Source organism: Capricornis sumatraensis, chromosome 17 (assembly GCF_032405125.1).
Source record: "Capricornis sumatraensis isolate serow.1 chromosome 17, serow.2, whole genome shotgun sequence".
In the NCBI taxonomy this organism is placed as follows: domain Eukaryota; kingdom Metazoa; phylum Chordata; class Mammalia; order Artiodactyla; family Bovidae; genus Capricornis; species Capricornis sumatraensis.
The window spans coordinates 13,434,474-13,460,636 of NC_091085.1; the positions used below are offsets into that span (position 1 = coordinate 13,434,474).

Consider the following 26,163-nt stretch of genomic DNA (forward strand, 5'->3'; position numbering starts at 1 on the left):
ATTTTGATTGTCCAAGGGAAAGTCCGGCTCCCCAGGTGGTTTCCCTTCACGTCCCTCCCAGAGTGAGTGCATCACAGACGATGGAACCTCACAGCCAACTGTCTGTGGGTAAGGGGAGTCCAACTCAGATGTGTGCACTTTCTGGCTTTGCTACGAACAGAAATTGTTGGGACCAGGGTTTTATTCAGATTTTAAGGGTTCCCAAGCCCTCTGGGAATATGATCCAGAGGTGGAAATTGGACACAATAGGACTATAAACTCCCCCTGCCCCCGAAAGCATGTACTCTCCGAGTCATACCAGAGGGCACACCGTCGGTGTTTGGGGTCACTTTCAGAGCTGCAGACGCCCATGTTCTTAAAGGTGGAGTGGTGGTTCAGGATTCCAGCTCCCTCCTGACTCTCAGTGGAGAGCGATGCTCCTATGCCAGCTTCACACCACCCATTAGCCACCTTTGGATTTCCACCAATGACGACTCCTCTGAATGAGTCTGTTTTTTTTTTTTTTCCTCACCCCTTGAAGGATTTCCACAGCCACTGCTTGTTTCCATTAGAAGCAGTGGGAGGCCCCGTTCACATCTGGACTCGGGCCCTTCCCCACTGCACATTCCTGTCCTCCCTGGGGCTGTGCCTTGTGCTTTTTGCCCGGGAACCACTGCTCTCTTGGGGCACGCTTGCCTGATGTCCATCTTGTCCCAGAACTAGCATTGATGTGCTTTTCAGGGCCATTTTTCATTAAGTTGTTGGGTCTGTGTTCTGTTTTTCTCACTTTGGAAGAGCGAGTGGACTCGCAGGAATGATGGGGAAGCACAGAGTTTATGTGCAGATTCGGGACCATCTTCTCCATAGGAACACCCCTCTGCATGGTGACACACGAGAGCCCCGCCCGGTGGGCGCTGCTGCCGCTTAGTCGCAGCTGTGGGTCCCCAGGCTGTCAGCCGCTCCCACCACAGCTTCATGACCCGCCCAGTTCAGTGCACTCACTCAGTCATGCCCAGCTCTTTGCGACCCTCCCTGTCCAGCACTAACTCCCAGAGCTTGCTCAAACTCATGTCCATTGAGTCAGTGATGCCATCCAGCCATCTCACCCTCTGTGGTCCCCTTCTCCTCCTGCCTTCAGTCTTTGCCAGCATCAGGGTCTTTCCCAATGAGTCAGTTCTTCACATCAGGCGGCCAAAGTATTCGAGCTTCAGCTTCAGCATCAGTCCTTCCAATGAACTCCTTTAGGATGGACTGGTTGGATCTCCTTGCAGTCCAAGGGACTCTCAAGAGTCTTCTCCAACACCACAGTTCAGAAGCATCAATTCTTCGGCACTCAGCCTTCTTCACAGTCCAACTGTCACATCCACACATGACCACTGGAAAAACCACATCCTTGACTAGACGGACCTTTGTTGACAAAGGAATGTCTCTGCTTTTTAATATGCTGTCTAGATTGGTCATAGCTTTACTTCCAAGCGTCTTTTAATTTCATGGCTGCAGTCACCATCTGCAGTGATTTTGGAGCCCAAGAAAATAAAGTCTCTCACTGTTCGCACTGTTTCCCCATCTATTTGCCATGAAGTGAGGCGACCAGATGCTATGACCTTTACTTTTTGAATGTTGAGTTTTAAGCCAGCTTTTTCACTCTCCTCTTTCACTTTCATCAAGAGGATCTTTAGTTCTTCACTTTCTGCCATAAGGGTGGTGTCATCTGCGTATCCAAAGTTATTGATATTACTCCCAGCAATCTTGATTCTAGCTTGTGCTTCATCCAGCCTGGCATTTTGCATTATGTATCCTGCATATAACTTATAAGCAGGGTGACAATATACACCTTGACGTACTCCTTTCCCAGTTTGGAACCTGTTATTCCATGTCTGGTTCTAACTAACTGTTGCTTCTTGATCTGCATACAGATTTCTCAGGAGGCAGGTCAGGTGGTCTGGTATTCCCATCTCTTGAAGAATTTTCCATAGTTTGTTTTGATCTATACACTCAAAGGCTTTGGTATATTCAATAAAGCAGAAGTAGATGTTTTTCTGGAATTCTTTTTTTGATGATCCAGTGGATGTTGGCAGTTTGATCTCTGGTTCCTCTGCCTTTTCTAAAACCAGCCTGAACATCTGGAAGTTCACGGTTCACGTATTGCTGAAGCCTGGCTTGGAGAATTTTGAGCATTACTTTACTAGCGTGTGAGATGAATGCAATTGTGTGGTGGTTTAAACTTTCTTTGGCATTGCCCTTCTTTGGGATTGTGATGAAAACTGACCATTTTCAGTTCTGTGGCCACTGCTGAGTTTTCCAAATTTGCTGGCATATTGTGTGCAGCACTTTAACAGCATCATAGTTGGGTCTCAGGTCAAACAACAGGGAGGAAACACAGCCCCGCCCATCAACAGAAAATTGGATTAAAGATTTACTGAGTATGGCCCCACCCATCAGAACAAGACCCAGTTTCCCCCACAGTCAGTCTCTCCCATCAGGAAGCTTCCATAAGTCTCTTATTCCTATCCTTCAGAGGGCCAACAGAGTGAAAACCACAGTCACAGAAAACTAATCAGACTGATCACATGGACCACAGCCTTGTCTAACTCAATGAAACTATGAGCCACGCCATGTGGGACCACCCAAGACAGACGGGTCATGGTGGAGAGGCCTGACAGAACGTGGTCCACTGGAGAGGGGAACGGCAAACCACTTCCGTATTCCCGCCTTGAGAACCCCATGAACAGTATGAAAAGGCAAAAATATATGACACTGAAAGATGGACTCCCCAGGTCCGTAGGTGCCCAGTATGCTGCAGGAGATCAGTGGAGAAGTAACCTCAGAAAGAATGAAGAGATGGAGCCAAAGCACAAACACCCAGTTGTGGGTGGGACTGGTGATGGAAGCAAGGTCTGATGCTGTAAAGAGCAATATTGCATAGGAACCTGGAATGGTAGGTCCACGAATCAAGGCAAATTGGAAGCGGTCAAACAGGAGATGGCAAGAGTGAATGTTGACATTTTAGGAATCAGAGAACTAAAATGGACAGGAGTGGGTGAATTTAACTCAGATGACCGTTGTGTCTCCTACTGTGGGCAAGAATCCCTTAGAAGAAATGGAGTAGCCATCATCAACGAAGGAGTCTGAAATGCCCTGCCTGCCCAGTTAGGTATAAACGTGTGCCTTGGTCACCCACATCGAAGTAGTTAGAATGCAGGGAAACAGGAGGAGCTTGACACCAAAACTCTGAGTGACCACGAGGTTTGTTTTGTAGCCTCAGGGATGCTGCTGAAGCAGGCAGCGTCCACGAGAGCATGCTCCCTAACTTCTCTGGGGAGGGGGTGGAGGCACACCAGTCATCCTCCCAGCCGCGGAAGCCCTGAATAGGAAGGGGGTGCCGCTGTTGTCCCCCAATCTGGGAACCAGTGTGTGTCAGACCCAGTGGAGAGCGCCACGGGGTTTAGACGACCTTGGCAACAGCAGCACTCGAACCTGCCATTTTCTCCTCCTGGTTTCTAAGCTGTTTGCTAAGGGCCTTTGCGACATTTTTACTATGCTAAGAACCTTTGAACAGCTGGCAATTCTCAAATAAAACAATGAAAATGATAGGGAAACATGTTCTTTGGATGGGCAATTTGCTGTGTGTCGTACCCACCCTAGTGGGTGCTCAGCTTCAGTCCCCAAGAAGACGGGGTGTGACTGTCCTCCAGTAGCAGCATCGGAACCTGGGGGACGGGTACAGAGTCCCAGCCCTGCTGGTTTCTTGTGTCCGTGTTGGGGTTGGATGCGTTAGTGTAGAGAAAGCTCCTCTAATTGTTGCAGTTGGAACTACCATGAGCATCACTGGCAGCAGAGGCAGCCCCCTCACATGGCTGGCGATGGAGCAGGTATTCAGGCAGTGGGGCCAGCTTGGGGCTCAGTCCTTGCCACCGCAGTGGGGCCAGCTTGGGGTCACTCCCTGCCACCGCAGTGGGGCCAGCTTGGGGTCACTCCCTGCCACCGCAGTGGGGCCAGCTTGGGGCTCAGTCCCTGCCATCGCAGTGGGGCCAGCTTGGGGTCACTCCCTGCCACCGCAATGGGGCCAGCTTGGGGCTCAGTCCCTGCCACCGCAGTGGGGCCAGCTTGGGGTCACTCCCTGCCACTGCAGTGGGGCCAGCTTGGGGCTCAGTCCCTGCCATCACAGTGGGGCCAGCTTGGGGCTTACTCCTGCTACCACAGTGAGGCCAGCTTGGGGCTCACTCCCTGCCACCGCAGTGGGGCCAGCTTGGGCTCAGTCCCTGCCACCGCACTGGGGCCAGCTTGGGCTCAGTCCCTGCCACCGCAGTGGGGCCAGCTTGGGGCTCAGTCCCTGCCACCGCAGTGGGGCCAGCTTGGGGCTCACTCCCTGCCACCGCAGTGGGGCCAGCTTGGGGCTCACTCCCTGCCAGGTAACCAGCTGTTCCGTGGCGTGTGCTCTGTGTCCTCTTCCCCGCCTCTGCCGTCAGCCAGCTGTCTCTCTCGGGTTGCATTCTCCTAAGTATAGTCCAGCCTCATCCTGCCCTGTCTTCAGGCGCCCAGGGTGTGTGACTTAGGACAGGAAGGGCAGTTGCAAAATCAGCCTTCATCCTGTTCCAGCAGGATAGACTCCTGGCATCTTGTCATCTCTGAAGGTAGACTGAAAAGTTGGCTTTCGGGCACCTTGCAAGGGTGGATGGGGTTCCTTCCCAAAGCAGCAGAGGATGCAAGGTGCCCCTCCTGCCTTGCCGTGTCCCAGCAGTGACCAGCAGGCAGATTCCCTGGCAGTGGAGGGTTCCCGTCTGTGACAGAGAGGCTGGCTTGGCACTGGCTCTGGATAGAATGGAATGCTTTGGGAAATTTGATTAAAATGTGGAAAAGATGCTTCTCATTCACAAAGCGGTAGACAGTGCCTGGCATGACACAAAAGCCAGGACCAGTCGTCTCTGCCACCTGGGCTTTCTCTGCAGGAAGTTCCAGCTGCAGTCAGCCGGCAGGCCTGATGCCCTGTGCAGCTGAGTTCCAGCTCCATCCGATGTGGGGTAGGTGATTCGTGCTGGCTTGTTGCCTCTGCGAAGGATGTTAAGGGGCCCCTAATGCACTGGCCTTTCTGCTTTGCTCTTAATACGATTCCCATGTCAAGGAATTATTGGTCTGCTGTTTCCCTGCAAAAACCAGATGGCTTCATGGCTGCATTCACAGGGCGTCCTGAGATCCGTGCCAAGCTTATTAGCATCTGCCGATCTCACAGAAAAACAAGGCCTTACCTGGAGTGCTATGTGGCTTTTTTTTTTTCCTCCGAATAGAGGGCTTCTGCTGTGAAGAGCACAAGTGGGCAGCCCACGTGTGACTTTGCATGCACCCGTCACTCTGGCAGCAGCAGCTGAGCCTCCCATAGCCCTGCCGCCCACAGCTCACCCCGCCGCGGTCGCAGCCTTCCCCGTTGCCTGCAGATCGTGAGCTGAACCCATGTATCCCCAGTGAAGCCCTGCTCCAGCTCCGAGACACTGCTTCACGGCAGTGACAGGAAAAGACAAACAGAAATCTGACTTGCCGTGTTATCCATCCAATGAAAAACCACCCAAGGGTAGAGGAATAGATACTCATCACGTCCCAGCAACTCAGCCAGGCCTGTGAGTTCAAGTGCAGTAATTCTGGGTGGGTTTAGAAAAAACGTTTCCTTGGCAAAGCAGAGTCCTCCTCCTGACAGCTCTTTTCACCAGCGGGCCAGCCTGTCGGAGTTAGAACAAAGGGAATCCTGCTTGTCTGATTGGGGCCAGATAACGGTTTCCTCCCTCCGCAGTGGTCTGTGTGCCGTTGTGGAAGTTTGAATACTCTTCCGTAAGTTAAACAGAACTTTTCTCTTCGTGCTGTCTGGATTTGCCTTCATCTGTAGTCAACCTTTGGCTGCCAGGGTGGCCTTTGCCCTGGTTTAGCATGAGCAGAATAATAGCATCAGCTTGAAAAGAGATTCAGGAGATGATTATGGGATTCTTCAGTAGGCTTGTCACCAGAGAATGCATCTGTTATGAAGAGCACGTAGTGGGGTGTGTTGTTTTTTTTATGGAATTTCTATTTTAGCCACTGCAGGCCTGTGTGTATATCATAGCAGCTACAATAGCAAAACATTGAGAGCACTTTTGTTAGTGTGTCTTGCTTCTTCCCAGTATTGTATTTTTCTAGGATGTTCTTTTGATTAATGAAGGCTCTCTGAAAGGGACGAGGGTGAGAGCCTTACCTGCCATATAAAGTTAAAAAAGGATATTTCAAAAGGGTGGTTTGATTTGAATTTCAGCAGGTAGGGGAAACTTGCTACTTAGATTGTGTTTCCTCTGCATTTGGAAACTTCACTCTCCCAGATGTATGTAGAAGGTGTTTTTATTTTCCTTATTGAAAAATAAGAGGTAGGCTTAGCCAGGTTTCCCTGTTCTGCCAGACCCATCGGCAGTTAGCCGCAGCGTACGCCTTGATGAGTGACTTGGGGGTTCATCTTAGGCTTCACTGTAGCAATTCCATGGCGCTTCCCCTGGTGGTCCAGTGGCTGAGACTCCGAGCTCCCAGTGCAGGGGGCCTGGGTTCGCTCACTGCTTGGGGAACTGCACCCCACAGGCTGCAGCAGAGAGCCCTCGTGATGCAGCTGAGACCTAGTGCAGCCAAGTAAATAAACTGTAGCAATCCCAATATTTAAAGGTGAGCGTGGCATGATACAGGATGAACGTTCGTGTGTGATTTTTTTTTTTAATACAAGGCAGTGGGAGACATTGATTCATCCACTGATGCTGACTAGGCAGCCGCCGTGATCTAGCGCTGACGTAGCTCTGGTCACAGAGAGAAAGGGCGGCGTGGCCCTTGGCTCACAGAACTGGTGTCCAGAGTGGGAGGGGCCTCTGCCAACACGTGTCCACGAGGAGCCAGGCCGCGGTCATTTTCCTGGAGCATGGTGAGCGCTGGGGTCAGCCGGGCCTGGCCCAGCCAGTCGTGTGGCCCAAGTGGGTCCCATGCCCATGTCCTTTCTCATTTTGAGACCATGTGAAAATCACTTCCGTCACTTCTGGAGGCGATACGCAGAGGAACGCAGTTACGATCCACTTTTGAGTTTTCAGAAGTAGAGTATTCTTTCTGTTCCTTTTTGTCTGCTTCTTGTCTTACTTTCTTATTCTAGCAGCTGCTAGGACTTCCGAGAAGAGATGGGCCTGGAAAGAGGACATACTGCTCCAGGATGAAGGCTGTGGCCGCGCACGGCCGACACGGCGAGGGCGGCAGGGTTTGGGGTGGTGGATTTCGCTGTCGTGGACCACAGAGCCCAGGCGTCTGCAGTGCGTTCGTCCTCACGGTGCTGTGTAAAGGCAGGGTGGCAGCAGTAGGGGTAGCAACCTTGCTGTCTACTTAAAGCACTTTGTCAGAATTCTCTGGTGACACCTCTGTGTTTGGGAAGTACCAGGAGATGTCTCAGAGGAGGCAGAGGGTGGCAGTTTCAGAATATGATCTTCCATTTTGGGGAGGTTTTATATAATTTTATTTTTTTCTTTCTTTACAGAATGAAGTTGGCCTACTGGAGTTCTTCCAAAATGTGATCAAAGAAACTAGGGCGGAGCCCAAAAAAGTGACTGGTTGGGTCCTCAACACTTTCCTGGGCTTTTTAAAGCAACAGAACCTTGCCGTCAGTGAGAGGTGAGTAGGGTCTGGGGAGGGCATTTTCTTTTGTCATGATCTCTGTGTCCAGAAGCAGCTGAAATAGTTCAGGGCCGGGGTTCTGTCCTTCCCCACCCCGCCGTGCCCCGATCTCCTGACGAGACACAGACCTTGCCTGTGAATGTCAGGGCTGTCCGCCTTCCCCGGCACATCTGAAAGCTTGGTGGTGTGTTTGGGTCTCTGACCACCCAGCCTGGCCTGTGTGCTGTGCTGGGCTGGGGGCCTGAGATGAAAACAATGAAGAGTTGGTCTCGACTGTAAGAAAGCAGACAGTCGGCTCAGTGTGATCCTGCTGCACCACAGCTGTGCCCAGCCACCCATGAATACACAAAAAGGGACCAAGCCCGGGGCATCACCCTCAGGAGGGGGAACGAGGCTCCCTCAGAGGCCAGGCCCTGGGGAACCAGTGGGAGTGGCCAAGAGGAAGGGGCAGGACACCTCCTGAGAAGGGGGAGGGATAGCTGAGCTGGCCTGAGTGGGGGTGACTTGGGCCAGACCAGACGCCCAGCAGTCAGGGTGCCCGAGCGTGGGGGCCAGCGTGTGTAGACAACCCAAGGGGGTCCTCGGTGCAGCACCTTGGGGAAGGCCGTGCAGAGTCTGGGATAAGTGGATCGTAGGCTTGGAGCGTGTAGATGGAACCGGAAGCCGCTGGAGCGAAGGAGAGCTGTCAGGGAGGACACGGCTGACCATGGCCGCGGAAGGAGCCTGAGCCGCCCTGGACTTTACCCGTGGAGCGTGGGCAGGCAAGAAGGGGAGAACCGGGAGCGTGGGTGGCAGAGAAGGAAAGGAGAGGGTCGAGAGGGAGAGAAGGAGCAGTGCGGGGCTCATCGGGGACACACAGGTGGGTGGCAGGGCCAGCAGGACCCCGGAGGGAAGCAGAACCCATCTGGGTGGGTGTCCTTACTGCGGGAGCACCACGCCGTGGGCTGCGGGAGCGGAGCGGGGGAGACAGGCGTGTGTTGAAACACGAGTCCGAACAGTTGTGCGTTCAGAGAAGCTGCCCGTGCGCATTCAGCCTCTGGCTCGCGTGTGTGTGCGCAGCACCAGCAAGGCCACGCGGCCAGTACCAGCCGTGACCTCGGTGAGCCACCCTCGGTGTCTAGCTGTAAACGTGGCGCCTGCCTCCCAGGAGAAGTCGCGGAGCCCGCGAGCCCTCAGCTTTGGCTTCCTTCGCTTTTCGTGCTGGCGTGTCAAGTACCAAACCCCCTCAGGTCCCCAAGCCCCTGTGGCGTCTGTTGCCCGCTTGTCTTCCCTCCCTGTCTTCTCAGTCTGACCTTGCTACTCCAGTTTCTACATGGAAACCCTGGGCCCGGCAAGCCAGGCTGGAGCCTCCTGGCTGATTTGAGGGAGAAGGCGTAGCTGCCCCTGAGCCTGACAGAGTGGGACGGGCTTGGTAAGGGAGAGCCCGATGAAGTCTGTGGGCAACCGGGCATGAGAGCCAGCAGCTTTGGGGACTACGGGGAGCATAGCCAAGAGGAACGGGGGGTGGAAAACGGCAGGAAATTCGAGTTGACTGTGTGATTGGGGCTCAGCCAGCGCACGGAGTGGGTGCAAGGTCACGGGAGCTGAGCGGTGAAGTGCCAGCTGTGGGGAGAGGAGCAGGGCCCCGGCCCAGCCCTCGGGGAGCTCTGTGTCCTGGGGAGGATGGCCTTGCACAGCAGCGCTGTGGTTCAGGGCGGACGGGACGCTTCCTGCCTAGAAGCACAAGCAATGGGGTGGGAGCAGAGAGGGTGAGACCACGTTCACCCAAGAGGCTCCAGGAAGGTGTGCTTTGAGCTGTTGGAGGAGATCTAACTCTTAGCCTTAAATAAGGCATTCTGTGTTGTTGGCTGACTACTAGTGTCCCTGAATTTGTCTTGGCAGAGCCCTTAGCTACGGTCTGGTTCGGCTCCTTCACGTTTAGTGGAGAAGGAAACCCAGGCTCCAAGAAGTAACGTGCACCGATGCTCAGACCGGAAGCCCGTCCCCTGACTTTGAGATCAGTTTCTTTATATGCTGATATGGGAAATGAGGGGTTTGCTAACAACCACTGCAGGAGCTGAGGTTGATAAAAACCTCTTGAGGGAACCTGGAGCCCTGGTATTTATCCAGACAATTTGGAAGCATTACTGACTTAAGAACCCCAAGGGCACCTAACTCTAAATAAAAGTGTATTTGGTTGTTCCAAAGTCAAGGAAGGATGAAGCTAAGCAAGTTCTGTCTTGTGGTGTAGGTGGAACAGGAGCTTGGAGCAGACGTTAACCATTGAGCAACCTCAGCAGCTGGGCTAGCGTTTCCAAAGCCTGGAAGGGCAGTAGCTGCAAAGCTGGCAACAGCCTCATGATGACGCCAGGCAAGGGACACCAGAGATCGTGCTGGCTGGAACTCATTCTGCAAATGAGCATTCATTTTTAAAGACCTCTCAGAAGACTGGGGTTTAAAGGGTCCGACCAGAAAAGTATTAGTCGCTTAGTCGTGTCTGACTGTTTGTGAGCCCATGGACTGTAACCCACCAGGCTTCTCTGTCCATGGGATTTTTCAGGCAGGAATATGGAGTGGATAGCCATTCCCTTCTCCAGGGGATCTTCTCAACCCAGGGATGGAAACCGGGTCTCCCGCGTTACAGGCAGGTTGTTTACCATCTGAGCCACCAGGGAAGCCCAAAAAGAAAGTGAAAGTTGCTCCATCATGTCTGACACTTTGCGACCCCATGGACTGTAGCCCACCAGGCTCCTTTGTCCGTGGAATTCTCCAGGCAGGAAGACTGGAGGGGGTTGCCATGCCCTTCTCCAAGGCATCGTCCTAACCCAAGAATAGAACCATGGCCTCCTGCATTGCAGGCAGATTCTTTACTGTCTGAGCAACCACAAAAGTGCTTGTTGAACTTGGCCCTTATGCTATTTTGAGTATATAGCTCTTTTGGACGATAACTCCGTTAATATCAGGTTTGATTTAGTTACGAAGGTGGAAATTACTGGTCCCCTGATGCAGCATTCCCTGGTAGAATCAGGCCAGTGTGGCTCTCCGGCTCATTCCAGCTGAGACCCTGGACCTGCAGGTCAGCTGCAGGCAGCGGCCCCCGAGGCCCTGGGAAACTAGTGAGGGCTTTGGAGCCCAGGAGGGACTGATGCCAGCGGGAGGGTTAGTCCCAGTGTGATGTGCGGGCCCACGTCCAAGAAAGGGATGCAGGGGGCGGGAGCCTGTCTGTGTACAGCCTGTGAGCTGAGGGTGCTTGCCATCTCTCACAGAAACCAAACCAGAAGCGTACGTGACGGAGACCCGGTATGTCCCACAGAGCCTTAAATATTTGGTCCCCGGCTCTTTCTGGAAGAAGTTTCCTGAGCCCTGGTTAGATGTGTTGTGTGGGGAGACGGGACCCCTGCGAGGTGGCTGACCATGTTGGCAGGAGGACGTTGCCCTGAAAGCAGTGGCCATCCTGGGGACAGACATGCTCCTCCTTTGCCAGACGGAGGTGAAGGCAGAGGACGCAGAAACGCGCCCTGGCCACTCCTCGCTCGAGAATGCGGAGGCCCCAGGAGAAGGGGCTTTCCCAGGGGGTGAAGGTGGGCCAGAGGCGGGGTGCAGCAGTGTGGAGAAGCTCTTGTGTTTGGTAACAAGTGAGGGGAGGCGAATTATTAAGAAGGATAGAGTTGGCATCCAGATGGCGTGTGCTCAGAAGGGCAGACCGTAACCACTGATGCTCTGTCCTGGTAAGAAATAAGGTAGGAAGCCAGGCAGAAGCGAGTGACGGCAAGATGACTCGGAGGCGTTTAAGATCAGGACGATCTGAGCGCTCGTGAAGGCGTGGGATCAGAGCCGCAGGAGACAGGAGCCTGGCATCCGAGGAGGATTTGTCGGAGCCCCAAGTGACAGGATCAGGAGCGTGGGCTTGAGGGGCTGTTAGGTGGAAGAGGAGGCAGAGGGCACCCTAGAAGATTTGGGGCCTTCCATCGGCTGGGGGTCTGATGATGTGGGAGGTGGGGGTCCTTGCTGAGAAGAAGCATAGAAAGGAGACTCTAGAACAGCCGCTCGGGTTGGGGCACACCAGGCGGGGTGCTGGAAGTCAGCGAGATGAGCAGAAGGACTGCTGAGCAGCGCCTGGGGGTCCAGGCCTCCCTGTCTCCCTCCACGAGCCTCTGAGTCTCACAGGCTTGGGCCTGAAGTGAGCCTGCAGATTGTGATGGGCAGCACATTCCACAGGAGCCGCGGGGCTGTGGCTGTGTTGGGTGTCTGCTTCCAGGATCCAGGCTGCAGACGGAGTTGTGATCCTGGAAGAGATCTAAGAGACCAGGTGAAGTTGGAAGGCTCAAAATGCCTCTCCCCTCCACCTCACAGGTGGGCTGGGCTGGGGATGGGAAACTAGCACACACGTCTTCTGTCTTTCGCGTTAGAGTTTTCATTAGCGGAGACACACTCGTGGCCCAGAAACCAGCATGATCTGATAGCAGCCACTCAGTAGCATGTGCTTCTGCCGTTATGTTCCAAGTCAGATGGTTTATTTATGTAACTGAGGAGGGGGCCTTTGAGGATTAGGGTGACAGGTCCCAATCTCCGCCATCGTCTTTCTGGAGGTCAGCCCTGGCACAGCTGGAAAGAGTTGACACAGTCAGCGGCACCCTCTGCCTTCCCCTCCTTGTTGGGGAAGGAGTCCAAGAAACAGACACTGTTGACCGACTATGGGTATAAAAGGGTGACTGAGAAAGCCCAAGTCAGTGGAGATATTTTATAGTGAATTAAGGTCATTGGATGAAAGGCGAAGTATTTTAAGTTATGCTTGTTCTATTTCTGTGTTCCGCCATCCCCACATCCTTTATCACCAGCTCACGTGGGAATGGGCACCCTTTCTGTTGAAGGCTCGAGAAATGTAGTTCAACCTCAGTGCTTATTATGGTCTACACAATAATTGGCCTTTATGTCGACTAGGATGGTAGAACATCCAAGAAACCTGAATTTTTAAAGCAACCTGGATTCTTCCTTGTCAGTAAGGGTGGGAGGTTAGAGAAGAGGTATCTGTTGCTCTCCCAGCCCTCTCCGCCTCGTCCTGCTGAGATCTGATTAGGGGGTTTACAGCTGCTCCTGATACCAGACTCTCTCCAAGCCGCACATCCTCTAGGAGTTTCCTCTTCTCCTTTCTTTTTTTTTTCTCCTTTCTTTGGAATAAGCAGACACCAGCAGAATAGCGGGGGTCTCTGTGTCTAGTGTGAATGATACTGTGGGGTCTCATGTTACCTGAGTTGGACCTGGTGAACTTGTGCTCGGTTGGCCTGGAGTCCCAGGAAGTATCCAAGAGCATAACAAAGAAATTAGCGTCAAGTGATGGGAGCTGAGACTTAAACAGAAGATGTTATCAAGTCTCGCTAAGCACTCCAGAAGCTTTCATTTGCGCAGTCACAGTAATGTGCTATTTATAAGGCATTTCAGTCTATTTAAAACTGGTGCCCTTGTGACCTCAGAGAGACAGTGTTTCATTAGCCTGGTTGCTGTGTGTGTTTAAAAGTAGCAAGACCATGTATTTTAAAATAAATAGTCTGTAATTCAGTATTTCCACTAACCGAGGCGCTCACCTCCCCCCACCACTAACTGAATTGATGACACTTCACATGTCCGGTTGCCTCTTGGCCTTTTACATCATGGGCTCCTTGGAAATAAGTCACTTCCTGGAAGTGTAGGTATAATGGCTTCTGGACCCTGGTGTGTCCAGAAAGCTCTTGAGAGCCTGCAGGAGACAGCAGAGTGTGTGGGTGCCGTGCGGACACCGGAGGGTGTCACTGGCAGTCACTGCACCCCGAAAGGAAAACTCTTACAGTGAAAAAAGAATTTATACGTGCACAAAAACACTCCAAAAACCAGCTTGGTTAGCTGTTTTGTTTGAAGTAATTTTTAGGCTGATCTTTCAGTCGAAAATATTTAATTACTGGGTTTTTTTTCTTTCTTTTTTCTCTTCTCACCACGGTTCGTGAATTTTGCAACCACCTCCTTTTCTTGACTAATTAAACTGAGCAGTTGTCTGTTGCTACAACTTCTGCCAAACAGCGGTTACTGTTGGGTAGTAAAATAAAGAAAAACAACGCTAGTCACAAAAACGTGTTCTAGCCTGAAATACAAAACAATGAATGACATGGGGCCCAGTTGGCCTGTTCCTGTCACTCCTGAGTGGGGATGTACTCATTCAAACCTGCAGAGTCACGTGCTTTGATCTTGAATAACCGTCAGTGCGTATGCTGACAAAGGGAAGTGACATGTTTTTTTCTCTCCTTTGGGGGTGCCAGTCCTGTCACACCCTCCGCCCTGGCTGAGCTGCTGGACCTGCTGGACAGGAAGGCCATCTCTTCGTCCGCAGCCAAACAGGTAAGTCCACACCTCTTGAGGAGTCCTGCCACCCTGCAGGCCCAGTACGGGTTTTATGGGAGACTCCGCACTAAGTGAATTTCATCATGGAAATATTGTAATAAACACTTCTAGGTGCTGTTTGGGGGAGGTGGTGGTTTTCGTTTCTTCGTTTGTTGCTTTGTTTTTAGAGGTGATGTCCTCAGCACTTTTTGTTGATTATTTGTTTATCGTTTTTGGCTGTACTGGGTCTCTAGCTGCCGTGAGCGGCGGCCTCTCTTCATGGGAGCACAGGCTCTGGGCACACAGTTTCAGTAGTCCTGGCCCACAGGCTTCGGTGCCCCACGGCACGTGGGGTCTTTCCACACCAGGGATCGAATCTGTGTCCCCTGCGTTAGTAGGCGGGCTCTCTTTCTTTCAATCTGTTTCTTTTTAATTGAGGGATAATTGCTTTACAATGTCATGTTGGTTTCTGCCATACATCAGCATGAATCAGCCATAGGTATACGTATGTCTCCTCCCTCTTGAACCTCCCCCCTCCCGACCCCATCCCACCCCTCTAGGTTGTCTGAAGCACCTCTAGAGCACCGGATTTGGTCTCCTTGCATCATACAGCAAATTCCCACCAGCTGCTTGTTCTCCATGTGGTGATGAATGTCTTTCAGGTCTGTTCTGCCAGACCATCCCGCCCTCTCCTTCCCTCATCATGTCCACAGGTCTGTTCTGCCAGACCATCCCGCCCTCTGCTTCCCTCACTGTGTCCACAGGTCTGTCTTCAGACCATCCCGCCCTCTCCTTCCCTCATCGTGTCCACAGGTCTGTTCCGCCTGATCATCCCACCCTCTCCTTCCCTCACTGTGTCCACAGGTCTGTTCTGTCCGATCATCCCGCCCTCTCCTTCCCTCACTGTGTCCACAGGTCTGTTCCGTCCGGTCATCCCGCCCTCTCCTTCCCTCATCATGTCCACAGGTCTGTTCCGCCTGATCATCCCGCCCTCTGCTTCCCTCACTGTGTCCACAGGTCTGTTCCATCCGGTCATCCCGCCCTCTCCTTCCCTCATCATGTCCACAGGTCTGTTCCGCCTGATCATCCCGCCCTCTCCTTCCCTCATCATGTCCACAGGTCTGTCTTCAGACCATCCCGCCCTCTGCTTCCCGCACTGTGCCCGCAGGTCTGTCTTCAGACCATCCCGCCCTCTGCTTCCCGCACTGTGCCCACAGGTCTGTTCCCTGCGTCTGGGTCTCCTTTGCCGCCCTTCAGATAGGCTCATGAGTACCATCTTTCTAGATCTCACATACATGCCTTAATGCACAATACTTGTTTGTCCTCTTTCTGACTTGCTTCACTGTATGTAATGGGCCCCACAGTTGTCTGCCTTATCAGAACTAACTGGCAGTCGTCCCTTTTTATAGCTGAGTGAGACCCCGTTGTGTATATGCACCACACCTTCTTTAATCGGTTCATCTGTCAATCAGTGCACATCTAGCACCTGCGATGTTTCCGTGTCCCGTCTGTTGGAAATGGTGCTGCAGGGAATATTGGGGTGCATGTGTTTATAGAATTGTGGTTTTCTCAGAGTATATACTAGTTGTACAGTATGAAAAGGCAAAAAGACAGGACACTGAAAGATGAACTCCCCAGCTCGGTAGGTGCCCAGTATGCTACTGGAGATCAGTGGAGAAATAACTCCAGAAAGAATGAAGGGATGAAGCCAAAGCAAAAACAATACCCAGCTGTGGATGTGACTGGTGATAGAAGCAAGATCCGATGCTGTAAAGAGCAATACTGCATAGGGACCTGGAATGTCAGGGCCATGAATCAAGGCAAATTGGAAGTGGTCAAACAGGAGATGGCAAGACTGAACGTCGACATTCTAGGAATCAGCGAACTAAAATGGACTGGAATGGGTGAATTCAATTCAGATGACCATTATATCTACTACTGCGGGCAGGAATCCCTTAAAAGAAATGGAGTAGCCATTGTGGTCAACAAAAGAGTCTGAAATGCAGTAGTTGGATGCAATCTCAAAAATGACAGAATGATCTCTGTTCGTTTCCAAGGCAAACCATTCAGTATCACGGTAATCCAAGTCTATGCCCCGACCAGTAACGCTGAAGAAGCTGAAGTTGAATGGTTCTATGAAGACCTACAAGACCTTTTAGAACTAACACCCCCCAAAAATGTCCTTTTCATTGTTGGGGACTAGAATGCAAAAATAGGAAATCAAGAAACACCTGGAGTAACAGGCAATTTTGGCAAATTTGGCCTTGGAGTACAGAATGAAGCAGGGCAAAGGCTAATAGAGTTATGCCGGGAGAACACACTGGTCATAACAAACACCCTCTTCCAACAACACAAGAGAAGACTCTACACATGGACATCACCAGATGGCCAACACCAAAATCTGATTATATTCTTTGCAGCCAAAGATGGAGAAGCTCTATACAGTCAACAAAAACAAGACCGGGAGCTGACTGTGGCTCAGATCATGAACTCCTTATTGCCAAATTCAAACTTAAATTGAAGAAAGTCAGGAAAACCACTAGACCATTCAGGTATGACCTAAATCAAACCCCTAGCGATTATACGGAGAAGGCAATGGCACCCCACTCCAGTACTCTTGCCTAGAAAATCCCATGGACGGAGGAGCCTGGTAGGCTACAGTCCATGGGGTCGCTAAGAGTCGGACACGACTGAGTGACTTCACTTTCACTTTTCACTTTCATGCACTGGAGAAGGAAATGGCAACTCCAGTGTTCTTGCCTGGAGAATCCCAGGGACGGGGGAGCCTGGTGGGCTGCCGTCTATGGGTTCGCACAGAGTCGGACACGACTGAAGCGACTTAGCAGCAGCAGCAGCAGTGATTATACAGTAGAAGTGAGAACTAGATTTAAGGGCCTAGATCTGATAGACAGAGTGCCTGATGAACTATGGACGGAGGTTCGTGGCATTGTGGCAGGAGACAGGGATCCAGACCATTCCCAAGAAAAGGAAATGCAAAAAAGCAAAATGGCTCTCTGAGGAGGCCTTACAAATAGCTGAGAAAAGAAGAGAAGCCAAAAGCAAAGGAGAAAAGGAAAGATATACCCATTTGAATGCAGAGTTCAAAGAATAGCAAGGAGAGATAAGAAAGCCTTCCTCAGCAATCAGTGCAAAGAAATAGAGGAAAACGATAGAATGGGAAAGACTAGAGATATCTTCAAGAAAATTAGAGATACCAAGGGAACATTTCATACATAGATGGGCTCAATAAAGGACAGAAATCATATGGCCCTAACAGAAGCAGAAGATATTAAGAAGAGGTGACAAGAATACACAGAACAACTATACAAAAAAGATCTTCACGACCCAGATAATCACGATGGTGTGATCACTCACCTAGAGCCAGACATCTTAGAATGTAAAGTCAAGTGGGCCTTAGGAAGCATCACTACAAGCAAAGCTTAGTGGAGGTGATGGAATTCCAGTTGAGCTATTTCAGATCCTCAAAGATGATGCTGTGAAAGTGCTGCACTCGATATGCCAGCAAATTTGGAAAACTCAGCAGTGGCCACAGGACTGGAAAAGGTCGGTTTTCATGTCAATCCCAAAGAAAGTGAAAGTGAAGTCACTCAGTTGTGTCCGACTCTCTGCAACCCCATGGACTGTAACCTACCATGCTCCTCCATCCATGGGATTTTCCAGGCAAGGGTACTGGAGTGGGTTGCCATTGCCTTCTCCAGAGCATCTTCCCAACCCAGGGATGGAACCTGGGTCTCCGACATTGTAGGCAGACGCTTTACCACCTGAGCCACCAGGGAAATCCCAAAGAAAAGCAATGCCAAAGAATGTTCAAGTTCAGTTCAGTTCAGTCACTCAGTTGTGTACGACTCTTTGTGACCCCATGAATTGCAGCACGCCGGGCCTCCCTGTCCATCACCAACTCCCAGAGTTCACTCAGACTCATGTCCATCGAGTCCGTGATGCCATCCAGCCATCTCATCCTCTGTCGTCCCCTTCTCCTCCTGCCCCCAATCCCTCCCAGCATCAGAGTCTTTTCCAATGAGTCAGCTCTTTGCATGAGGTGGCCAAAGTACTGGAGTTTCAGCTTTAGCATCATTCCTTCCAAAGAAATCCCAGGGCTGATCTCCTTCAGAATGGACTGGTTGGATCTCCTTGAAGTCCAAGGGACTCTCAAGAGTCTTCTCCAACACCACAGTTCAAAAGCATCAATTCTTTGGCGCTCAGTGTTCTTCACAGTCCAACTCTCACATCCATACATGACTACTGGAAAAACCATAGCCTTGACTAGACAGACCTTAGTCGCCAAAGTAATGTCTCTGCTTTTGAATATGCTGTCTAGGTTGGTCATAACTTTCCTTCCAAGGAGTAAGCATCTTTTCATTTCATGGCTGCAGTCACCATCTGCAGTGATTTTGGAGCCCAAAAAATAAAGTCTGACAGTGTTTCCACTGTTTCCCCATCTATTTCCCATGAAGTGATGGGACCAGGTGCCATGATCTTCGTTTTCTGAATGTTGAGCTTTAAGCCAACTTTTTCATTCTCCTCTTTCACTTTTATCAAGAGGCTTTTTAGTTCCTACCACACAATTGCACTCATCTCACAAGCTAGTAAAGTAATGCTCAAAATTCTCCAAGCCAGCCTTCCACAGTACATGAACTGTGAAATTCCAGATGTTCAAGCTGGTTTCAGAAAAGGCAGAGGAACCCGAGGTCAGATTGCCATCATCCGCTGGATCATCAAAAAATCAAGAGAGTTCCAGAAAAACATCTATTTCTGCTTTATTGACTATGCTGAAGCCTTTGACTGTGTGGATCACAATAAACTGTGGAAAATTCTGAAAGAGATGGGAATACCACCTGACCTGCCTCTTGAGAAATCTGTATGCAGGTCAGGAAGCAACAGTTAGAACTGGACATGGAACAACAGACTGGTTCCAAATAGGAAAAGGAGTACGTCAAGGCTGTATATTGTCACCCTGCTTATTTAACTTCTATGCAGAGTACATCATGAGAAACGCTGGGCTGGAAGAAGCACAAACTGGAATCAAGATTGCCGGGAGAAATCTCAATAACCTCAGATGACACCACCTTTATGGCAGGAAGTGAAGAAGGACTAAACAGCCTCTTGATGAAGGTGAAAGAGGAGAGTGGAAAAAGTTGGTTTAAAGCTCAACATTCAGAAAACAAAGATTCTGGCATCCCGTCCCATCACTTCTTGGCAAATAGATGGGGAAACAGTAGAAACAGTGGCTGACTTTATTTTTTGGGTCCCCAAATCACTGCAGATGGTGACTGCAACCATGAAATTAAAAGACACTTATTCCTTGGAAGAAAAGTTATGACCAACCTAGACAGTATATTCAAAAGCAGAGACATTACTTCTCCAACAAAGGTCCATCTAGTCAAGGCTATGGTTTTTCCAGTGGTCATGTATGGATGTGAGAGTTGGACTGTGAAGAAAGCCGAGTACCAAAGAATTGATGCTTTTGAACTGTGGTGTTGGAGAAGACTCCTAAGAGTTCCTTGGACTGCAAGGAGATCCAACCAGTCCCTGCTAAAGGAGTTCATTGGAAGGACTGATGCTAAAGCTGAAACTCCAATACTTTGGCCACCTGATGCGAAGAGCTGACTCATTAGAAAAGACCCTGATGCTGGGAAAGATTGAGGGCAGGAGGAGAAGGGGACCACAGACGATGAGATGCTTGGATTGCTCACCATCTCAATGGACATGAGTTTGGGTAAACTCCGGGAGTTGGTGATGGACAGGGAGGCCTGGCGTGCTGCAGTTCATTGGGTTGCAAAGAGTTGGACATGACTGGGCGACTGAACTGACCTGAACTGATACTAGTAGTGGGATTGCTGGGTCATATGGTAGTTTGTTTCCTAATTTTTGAAGGACCCTCCATACTCTTCTCCATAGTGACTGTATCAGTTTGCATTCCTACCAACAGTTGGCAGAAGGGTTCCCTTTTCTCCACACCCTCTCCAGCATCTACTGTCTGTAGATTTTTTGATGGTGGCCGTTCTCACTGGTGTGAGGTGATACCTCATTTTAGTTTTGATTTACATTCTCTAGTAATAAATGATGTTGAGCATTTTTTCATGTGTTTATTAGCCACCTGTATGTCTTCTTTGGAGAAATGTCTGTTTAGGTCTTCTGCCCATTTTTGGATTGGGTTGTTTGTTTTCTGATATTGAGCTACGTGAGCTGCGTTATATTTTGGAGATTACTCTTTTGTCCATTGCTTCATTTGCAGTTATTTTCTCCCATTCTGAAGGTTGTCTTTTCATGTTGTGTATGGATTCCTTTGGGCAGGAGGACTTTTAACCGCTGGACCACCAGGGAAGTGTCTAAGTGCTATTTTTAGAGAAGTTGCTAAGTGCTGTTTTTATACTGAGAGGTAGAAACACTTTATGTAGCAAATGAAATAAGCCTATCCCATGTACGACACAGGTAACTTGCTTCTCATCTTTGTTAACCAGAGAGAATAGCTGTTTGGCTTTGCCTGGAATGTTTCCCAAACATGTGTTCATATGAGAGGTGGGGCCTTGCAGCTCCTGGGGGCTTGGATGGTGCGTGTCCCCTGTGCCTGGGGTGGCCAGCACCGTTCCCCGGTCCTCGTCCCCCCTCTCCCATCCTCCACAGCCTCCTACCCAGGACCAGGGCTCACATGGTTACCCCTGAAAGTCAGTCTTCCTTCAAGAAGGGTGAGGTCAGACAGACCACTTCCCACTACATAGATCAAAGTTTATATACATCCCTAATGTGTGAAGACCCAGAAAAAAATAGCCTCACTGTCAGAGGAGGCCTTCTGCCTCATCTCCACACCCGCCGGACAGTCTCAGGTAGGCCCACCATTCCTGGAACTCAGAAAACGCTTACAGATAAGCACCCAGAAGGATAAAGCACCAAGGTGGCTGCCTGATCTCAACTTCAGATCTCACAGCTGTCAAGCGCTTCAGCCAGAAACTTAGTGTTATTTTAATGGTACCTTTTGCATCTAATATTTATACACATCCTCAGTAGTGGCAGGTTACAAAGTGAGGCTTTGGAAAAGCTCCTGCTTTGGGCTAATTACAAGGCACCATGGAGCATACACCCCGCTCTGTACTGTGAAACCAGGGACAGGAACTAATAAAGACTCTGTTTACCCACCACCCAGAGAGGCTGTCAAGTACAGGAACCGTGACACATTTAGGGCAGGCTTTTGGTTGCCTGGATGTCAGAGGAATACAAGTGTTTATGACAGTGCTCGGCAGTAGCAGAAAGAGTAGATGGCCTGAGGGCAGAAAGAATATATACATGTAAGAGCAGATGAATTGTAGCGTTTGAAACCGAAGAGAAAAAGACCTGCCCCTTCCCACTCCGCCTGCGCCAGTGAGGAAAGCCGGGTGCAGTGACTGTGAGTTTCGGAGGACAGAGCTGGGGACTGCAGGGGCTGCTGACAGCTAGGGTGAGATACTGATAGAGACATTTTTGGATTCTGTTGGCTTCTGGTGTGTTTAAAGGAGGTAGGGGTGGATCCTGGCTTCTGTGAGGCAACCACAGAATCAAAATAAAAGTCTGATTGGCAAGGCAGTTAGTGTGTGTTGCGTGAGGGGCTCTCCCTTATGCACTTGCCTTGGGGGGTTTGCCTTTTCATTGCTGTACTTCACGGTTTTAAAAAAATAACCAATTTTTCTGGTGGGAAAAATAGTGTTCTTTTTCATTATAAAGAACTTAAGTAATGCAGAAAAATATAAAGATTTTCCAATTCTACCACCTTAAATTAACTACCGTTAGTATTGGGTGAACGTCGTCGTCCCAGGCAGATTTCCGTGCAGAGAGACCATTGGAAGGATGGATGATGGGATGTGCAGATGGTGGGTTAAAAAAAATAAGACTTTTGAAAAAGAGGTTTCTTGTACTGTTCCTCAGTCCTGTTTGTTTGTTCTTCGTTGTGTTGGGTCTTCCTTGCTGCGCGTGGCTCTCTCTCATTGTGGGGCACAGGGTCAGCTGCCCTGCGGCGTGTGGGAGCTTTCCTTCCCAGGGATGGAACCCACAGCCCCTGCGTCGGCAAGCAGATTCCCAACACTGGACCGCTAGGGAAGTCCAACTTTATTTTTGAAGAGGTGTGCGGTTCATTGGTTTTTAGTCTAGTCACAAGGATGGATAACCATCCCCACTGCCTAATTTCAGAAGATTTTCATCACCCCCAAAACAAACCCTGTGCTCAGTCTGCAGTCTCTCCCCATTAACCCCTCACTCTAGGCAAGTACGGATCTGCTCTCTGGATTTTCCTGTTCTGGAGCTGTGAGGTGAATGGACTCTTACAGTATATGTATGACCTCTGGTGTCTGGCTTTCACCCAGTATGATGTTTTCCAAACCATCTACGTCGCGTCTGTACTTCATGCCTTTCTTAGGTTTTTAACAAATGTTTACTTTTATTTACTATCTGGCTGCGCCAAGTCTTAGGGAAATTTAGTTGTGGCAGGAGGGATCGAATTCCCTGACCAGGGACCTTACCCAAGCCTCCTCCCTTGGGCACACAGTCTTGGCCACTGGGCCACCAGGAAGGTCCCTCCGTGCCTTTTTATGACTAAAGAGTATTCCATTGCGTGGACAGAGCCACATTTGTCTGCCTCAGCTCGCAGACGCTTGTGTTGTTTCCCATTGGGGCTCTTTTGAATAATGCTGCTGTGAACACACGTGTACAGGATTTGATTGGTACACGTCTTCAAATTTCTTGGGGCTATACCTACAGGATTGGAATCTCTGGGTCACGTGGTAATTGTATGTTTCACACCTTGAGGACCTGCCAGACCGTTTTCCGACGGGCCGCCCCTTTTCACAGTCCGGTCAGCAGCGTGGGATGATTGCAGTCCCTCCACGCCCCCAGCAGCAGTTGTAACTGTCCTCTGACTAGTTATCCTTCCCAGTAGGTGTAAAGCAGTAGCTCAGGGTGGGTTTGATTTGCATTTCCCTTTTGACTAATTACATCAAGCGTCTTTTTGTGTCTTATTTTTATAGAGTACTATAAAATGTGTTACATTTTACAGTGGAAAAATGTGTAACAATTAATTTTTACTGAATTTAACAGAGGAATCCAAGGAGGCCTTAGGTTTTAGAAAGCCTGTGAGACAGAAAGACTCTGGTCCCACGGGTTATTGGATAACAGAGTTGGATTGGATAACTAGGAGACAGGGGAAAAAAGTTGACTCAGGATGACTCCTCAGAATGACAGATAAGCAGAAGGAATCATCCTGCCTTGAAAATATTCTGAACTCCAAAGACTCCCACTTTATGTCGAATTTATTATTAATCCATCTTGCCACCTGGCTCTCCCTTCCATCATCACCCATTATTTTCGTCCCTGACACATTCTACTGCCCCTTCCCCCCAGGTGCCCCAACAGTGCTTCTGAGACTTAACAGACCTCATCTGCTTAGTTCCCTGGGCACAGAAGAGTTAGGAGGGCAACAGAAACTCAAAGGTTATTTATCGCCCTGAGCAACTTCCTGGTAGCTGCAGACAAAAGCGCCTGGGCTCTCCTCTCACAGGATCCATTTCCGTCTACTGACGGAGCCCCTGTCTCCTCTCCCTGCCAAGGACAGGGCCCACCAAACCCCCACCTGCAGAGCCACAAGCCCGCTGCGGCTGGCAGACCAAGGTCCCGAGCCTCCGGGGACTCAGCGGCCCTCTGTGTCGTATAGGCTGCCGACCAGCCAGGCCCCGAGAGCGAGCACCCCAGATGCCCGCTGTCTCCACCATGCGAGCCTGAAGGAGGTGCATGTGGCCCGCTGTCCCCCAGCGATTGTCTCCTTAGCACACCGTGTAAGCAGTTTCCACTTGTCTTCTCAGAGGTCTGCTTTTAAACAAATCACCAGAAACCTTTTAATGCAGAAAATGTTACGTCGTGCAGTAAAACTTTCAAATGATTTGATGTCTCTTTCTCCCTTTTTGGTGGGTCAGTTCTTTGGATGTTTTCATGGGCCTGTTTCTCTTAGAGGCCTGGATTGATGTCTGGAAGAAAGACCTTTGGTGATGCTTACCTCTGCCTAGAGGGGCACTCTCTCTGTCTTGTCTGTCTCCGTGCCCCCCGGAACAGGTCTCCCCCCCCCCCAGCCCCCACACTCTGACCCTGGAAGCCCCAAACAGGCGGGGCAGGCCAGGGGGCTGTGTGCTCTCCTGTCCTTCCCCTGCAGATCCTTTAAAGATACAGTCGGGTGGTAGTTAGAAGGCTGTGTGCTTGACCCGCAGGAACTGAAGGCTGAGTTTGTGCCCCATGTGTCAGAGCCAGCTCTGGTGGGCAGGGTGTGCTCAGGGTCCCCAGCTTGCATTACCCACTCTGCTGGTAGGAACCCCTCGTGACACGGGTTTGTCTTGGGCGGGCAGCAGCAGGCCTGGGAGCTGCACACCGGGCCAGAAACAATTGCGCTTCCATAGTGCTTCCCAGGGTGAAGATCAGACAGGGACAAAAGCTGAGGATTTATGCCGCAGCATGAGGCTGGCAACCCCAGAGCCAGGATGACTGCAGCAAGGGGGCCAGGGAGCCCGCGGAGTCTGGCCTGGGCTGCCTTCAGAGGCTCCCTCCCTGCTGACTCCAGCCAGGAGGGCGGTCTGTGTCTTAAACAGGAAGGAGCAGAGGACTGGATTCTGGAACCCACTGTCAGCCCAGGGGGCTGGGGCTGGGCTGCGTTTGACTGGTTTGGAAAGGTAATAATCTGATGCATTCTTAACTCTGGAGTGGAGAACACTGCGGCCCCCCGGCATTTGCTCCTGGAGGCCTGCGAGGGGTGCGCTTCCCTGGGTCACTTGGTCCTCACCCCACCTCCAGCCCACCACACATGCTCAGGGAGCAGCCAGCCTCTCTGCATTTAAAAGCATCGTCCCAGCCTTGTCCTGCGTTTCCTTCTGAATTCTGTATTTTGGCCGTGATCCCTGAACTGCCTCTATCCTGGTTATTTTGGCCCAGGCAGATCCAGCCAGTGTTGGGGCCTGTTGGGTCCCTGCTGTATTAGGTGCCAGGCAAAGGCTGAGTCTGGGCAGTCAACTCAGGCCGGCTTTGCACTTTGAGCCACAGTGGCTGCAGTGGTCCACGACCGCCAGGCATTCAGCTTCCAGGCCCTGGCTGCAGGCAGTCTCCATGCCTGCTTCCCGGGAAAGGGTTGCTGCAGAGATGCTTAAAAGAAGGCCTTGCAGGTGATTTCTGTTATGAGCCAACACGTCACCTCAGCTCATTCATCCAGTGGAACTCGCGTCAGCGGGGACCTGTAAGGAATCACCTCCCTGCCCTCCCTATTGTGCCCTTGGAGTCCACCAGCGCAGATAACCCATCTCCATTTCCACCAGCATGGTCTCGGGCTCAGTGTAGGGAGGCCCCAGTGTGTCTGCTCGTGGCTGGAACTCACTGACCCCTCCTCTCTCCACCCTCCTTCCCCCAACAGGTGTTTGAGGAACTGTGGAGGAATGAAGGCAAGACCCCAGCACAGATCGTTGCCGAAAAGAAGCTTGAACTGCTGCAGGACCCGGAGGCCCTGGAGCAGCTCTGCCGCTCCACGCTGGAGGCGCATCCCCACGTGGTACGCGGCCCCGCGGGGAGGGGTCGTCACGCAGGCTCAGTGGCTTCGGGCAGAGGGGCGCCTCTCCTGCTCACCCCCAGCAGTCCAGAGGAGCTTCCTAACAATGGTTGGCCCAATTTCATCTGTAATCCCCAATTGATTTTGTCAGTTTTCAGCTAAAGTCAAGAGATGCAATTAGGTGAACACTGGAAAAAACACAGCTTTTCCTAGGAGGGAGATCCACCCCTGCAGTTGAGTCTCATGGCATCCCCGTGGAAGGGGGAATCAGCCACTGCTGACCTCCTGAGATGGGGGGCGCTTTCACAGGGTCCCCGAGCTCTGCTCTGTAAGAAGACCTCTGTATCAGAAAGCAGCAGGTGGGGCTGCCTGCACAGGGTCAGACACTTAAGTTCTCTGCCTTGGAGAGGTGGGAGGAAAGACAGAAGGTTTGAAAATCATTTGTAAATTATGGAGAAAGTCCTCCCCGGGAACAGAGCTGGAAATCAAGTCATTTTGTGTTGAGAGCAGAGAACAAAATCGAAAAAAACTAAAATGAGGCGCACACCCCCCCAAATCTAATCATTGTGCAGAGATTCTTTTCAGTGGGGGAAAAACTGCTACCATCCCTTTCAGAACGATGCCACCCACTCATCAGCTTGCAG

At 50.9% G+C, this 26,163-nt stretch overlaps 1 protein-coding gene across 2 annotated transcripts in view; it reads left to right on the forward strand.

The window, feature by feature from the left end:
- GATB (glutamyl-tRNA amidotransferase subunit B) overlaps positions 1 to 26,163 on the forward strand; it is a 96,313-nt gene that overhangs the window by 68,945 nt on the left and 1,205 nt on the right. Inside the window, exons 10-12 of one of the 2 annotated variants that reach the window (XM_068990054.1) lie at positions 7,496 to 7,629; positions 13,899 to 13,977; positions 25,388 to 25,522. In XM_068990054.1, the coding sequence (XP_068846155.1) occupies positions 7,496 to 7,629; positions 13,899 to 13,977; positions 25,388 to 25,522 (348 nt within the window). The remainder of the gene's footprint in view (positions 1 to 7,495; positions 7,630 to 13,898; positions 13,978 to 25,387; positions 25,523 to 26,163) is intronic. The other variant, XM_068990055.1, reaches the window with a different exon arrangement.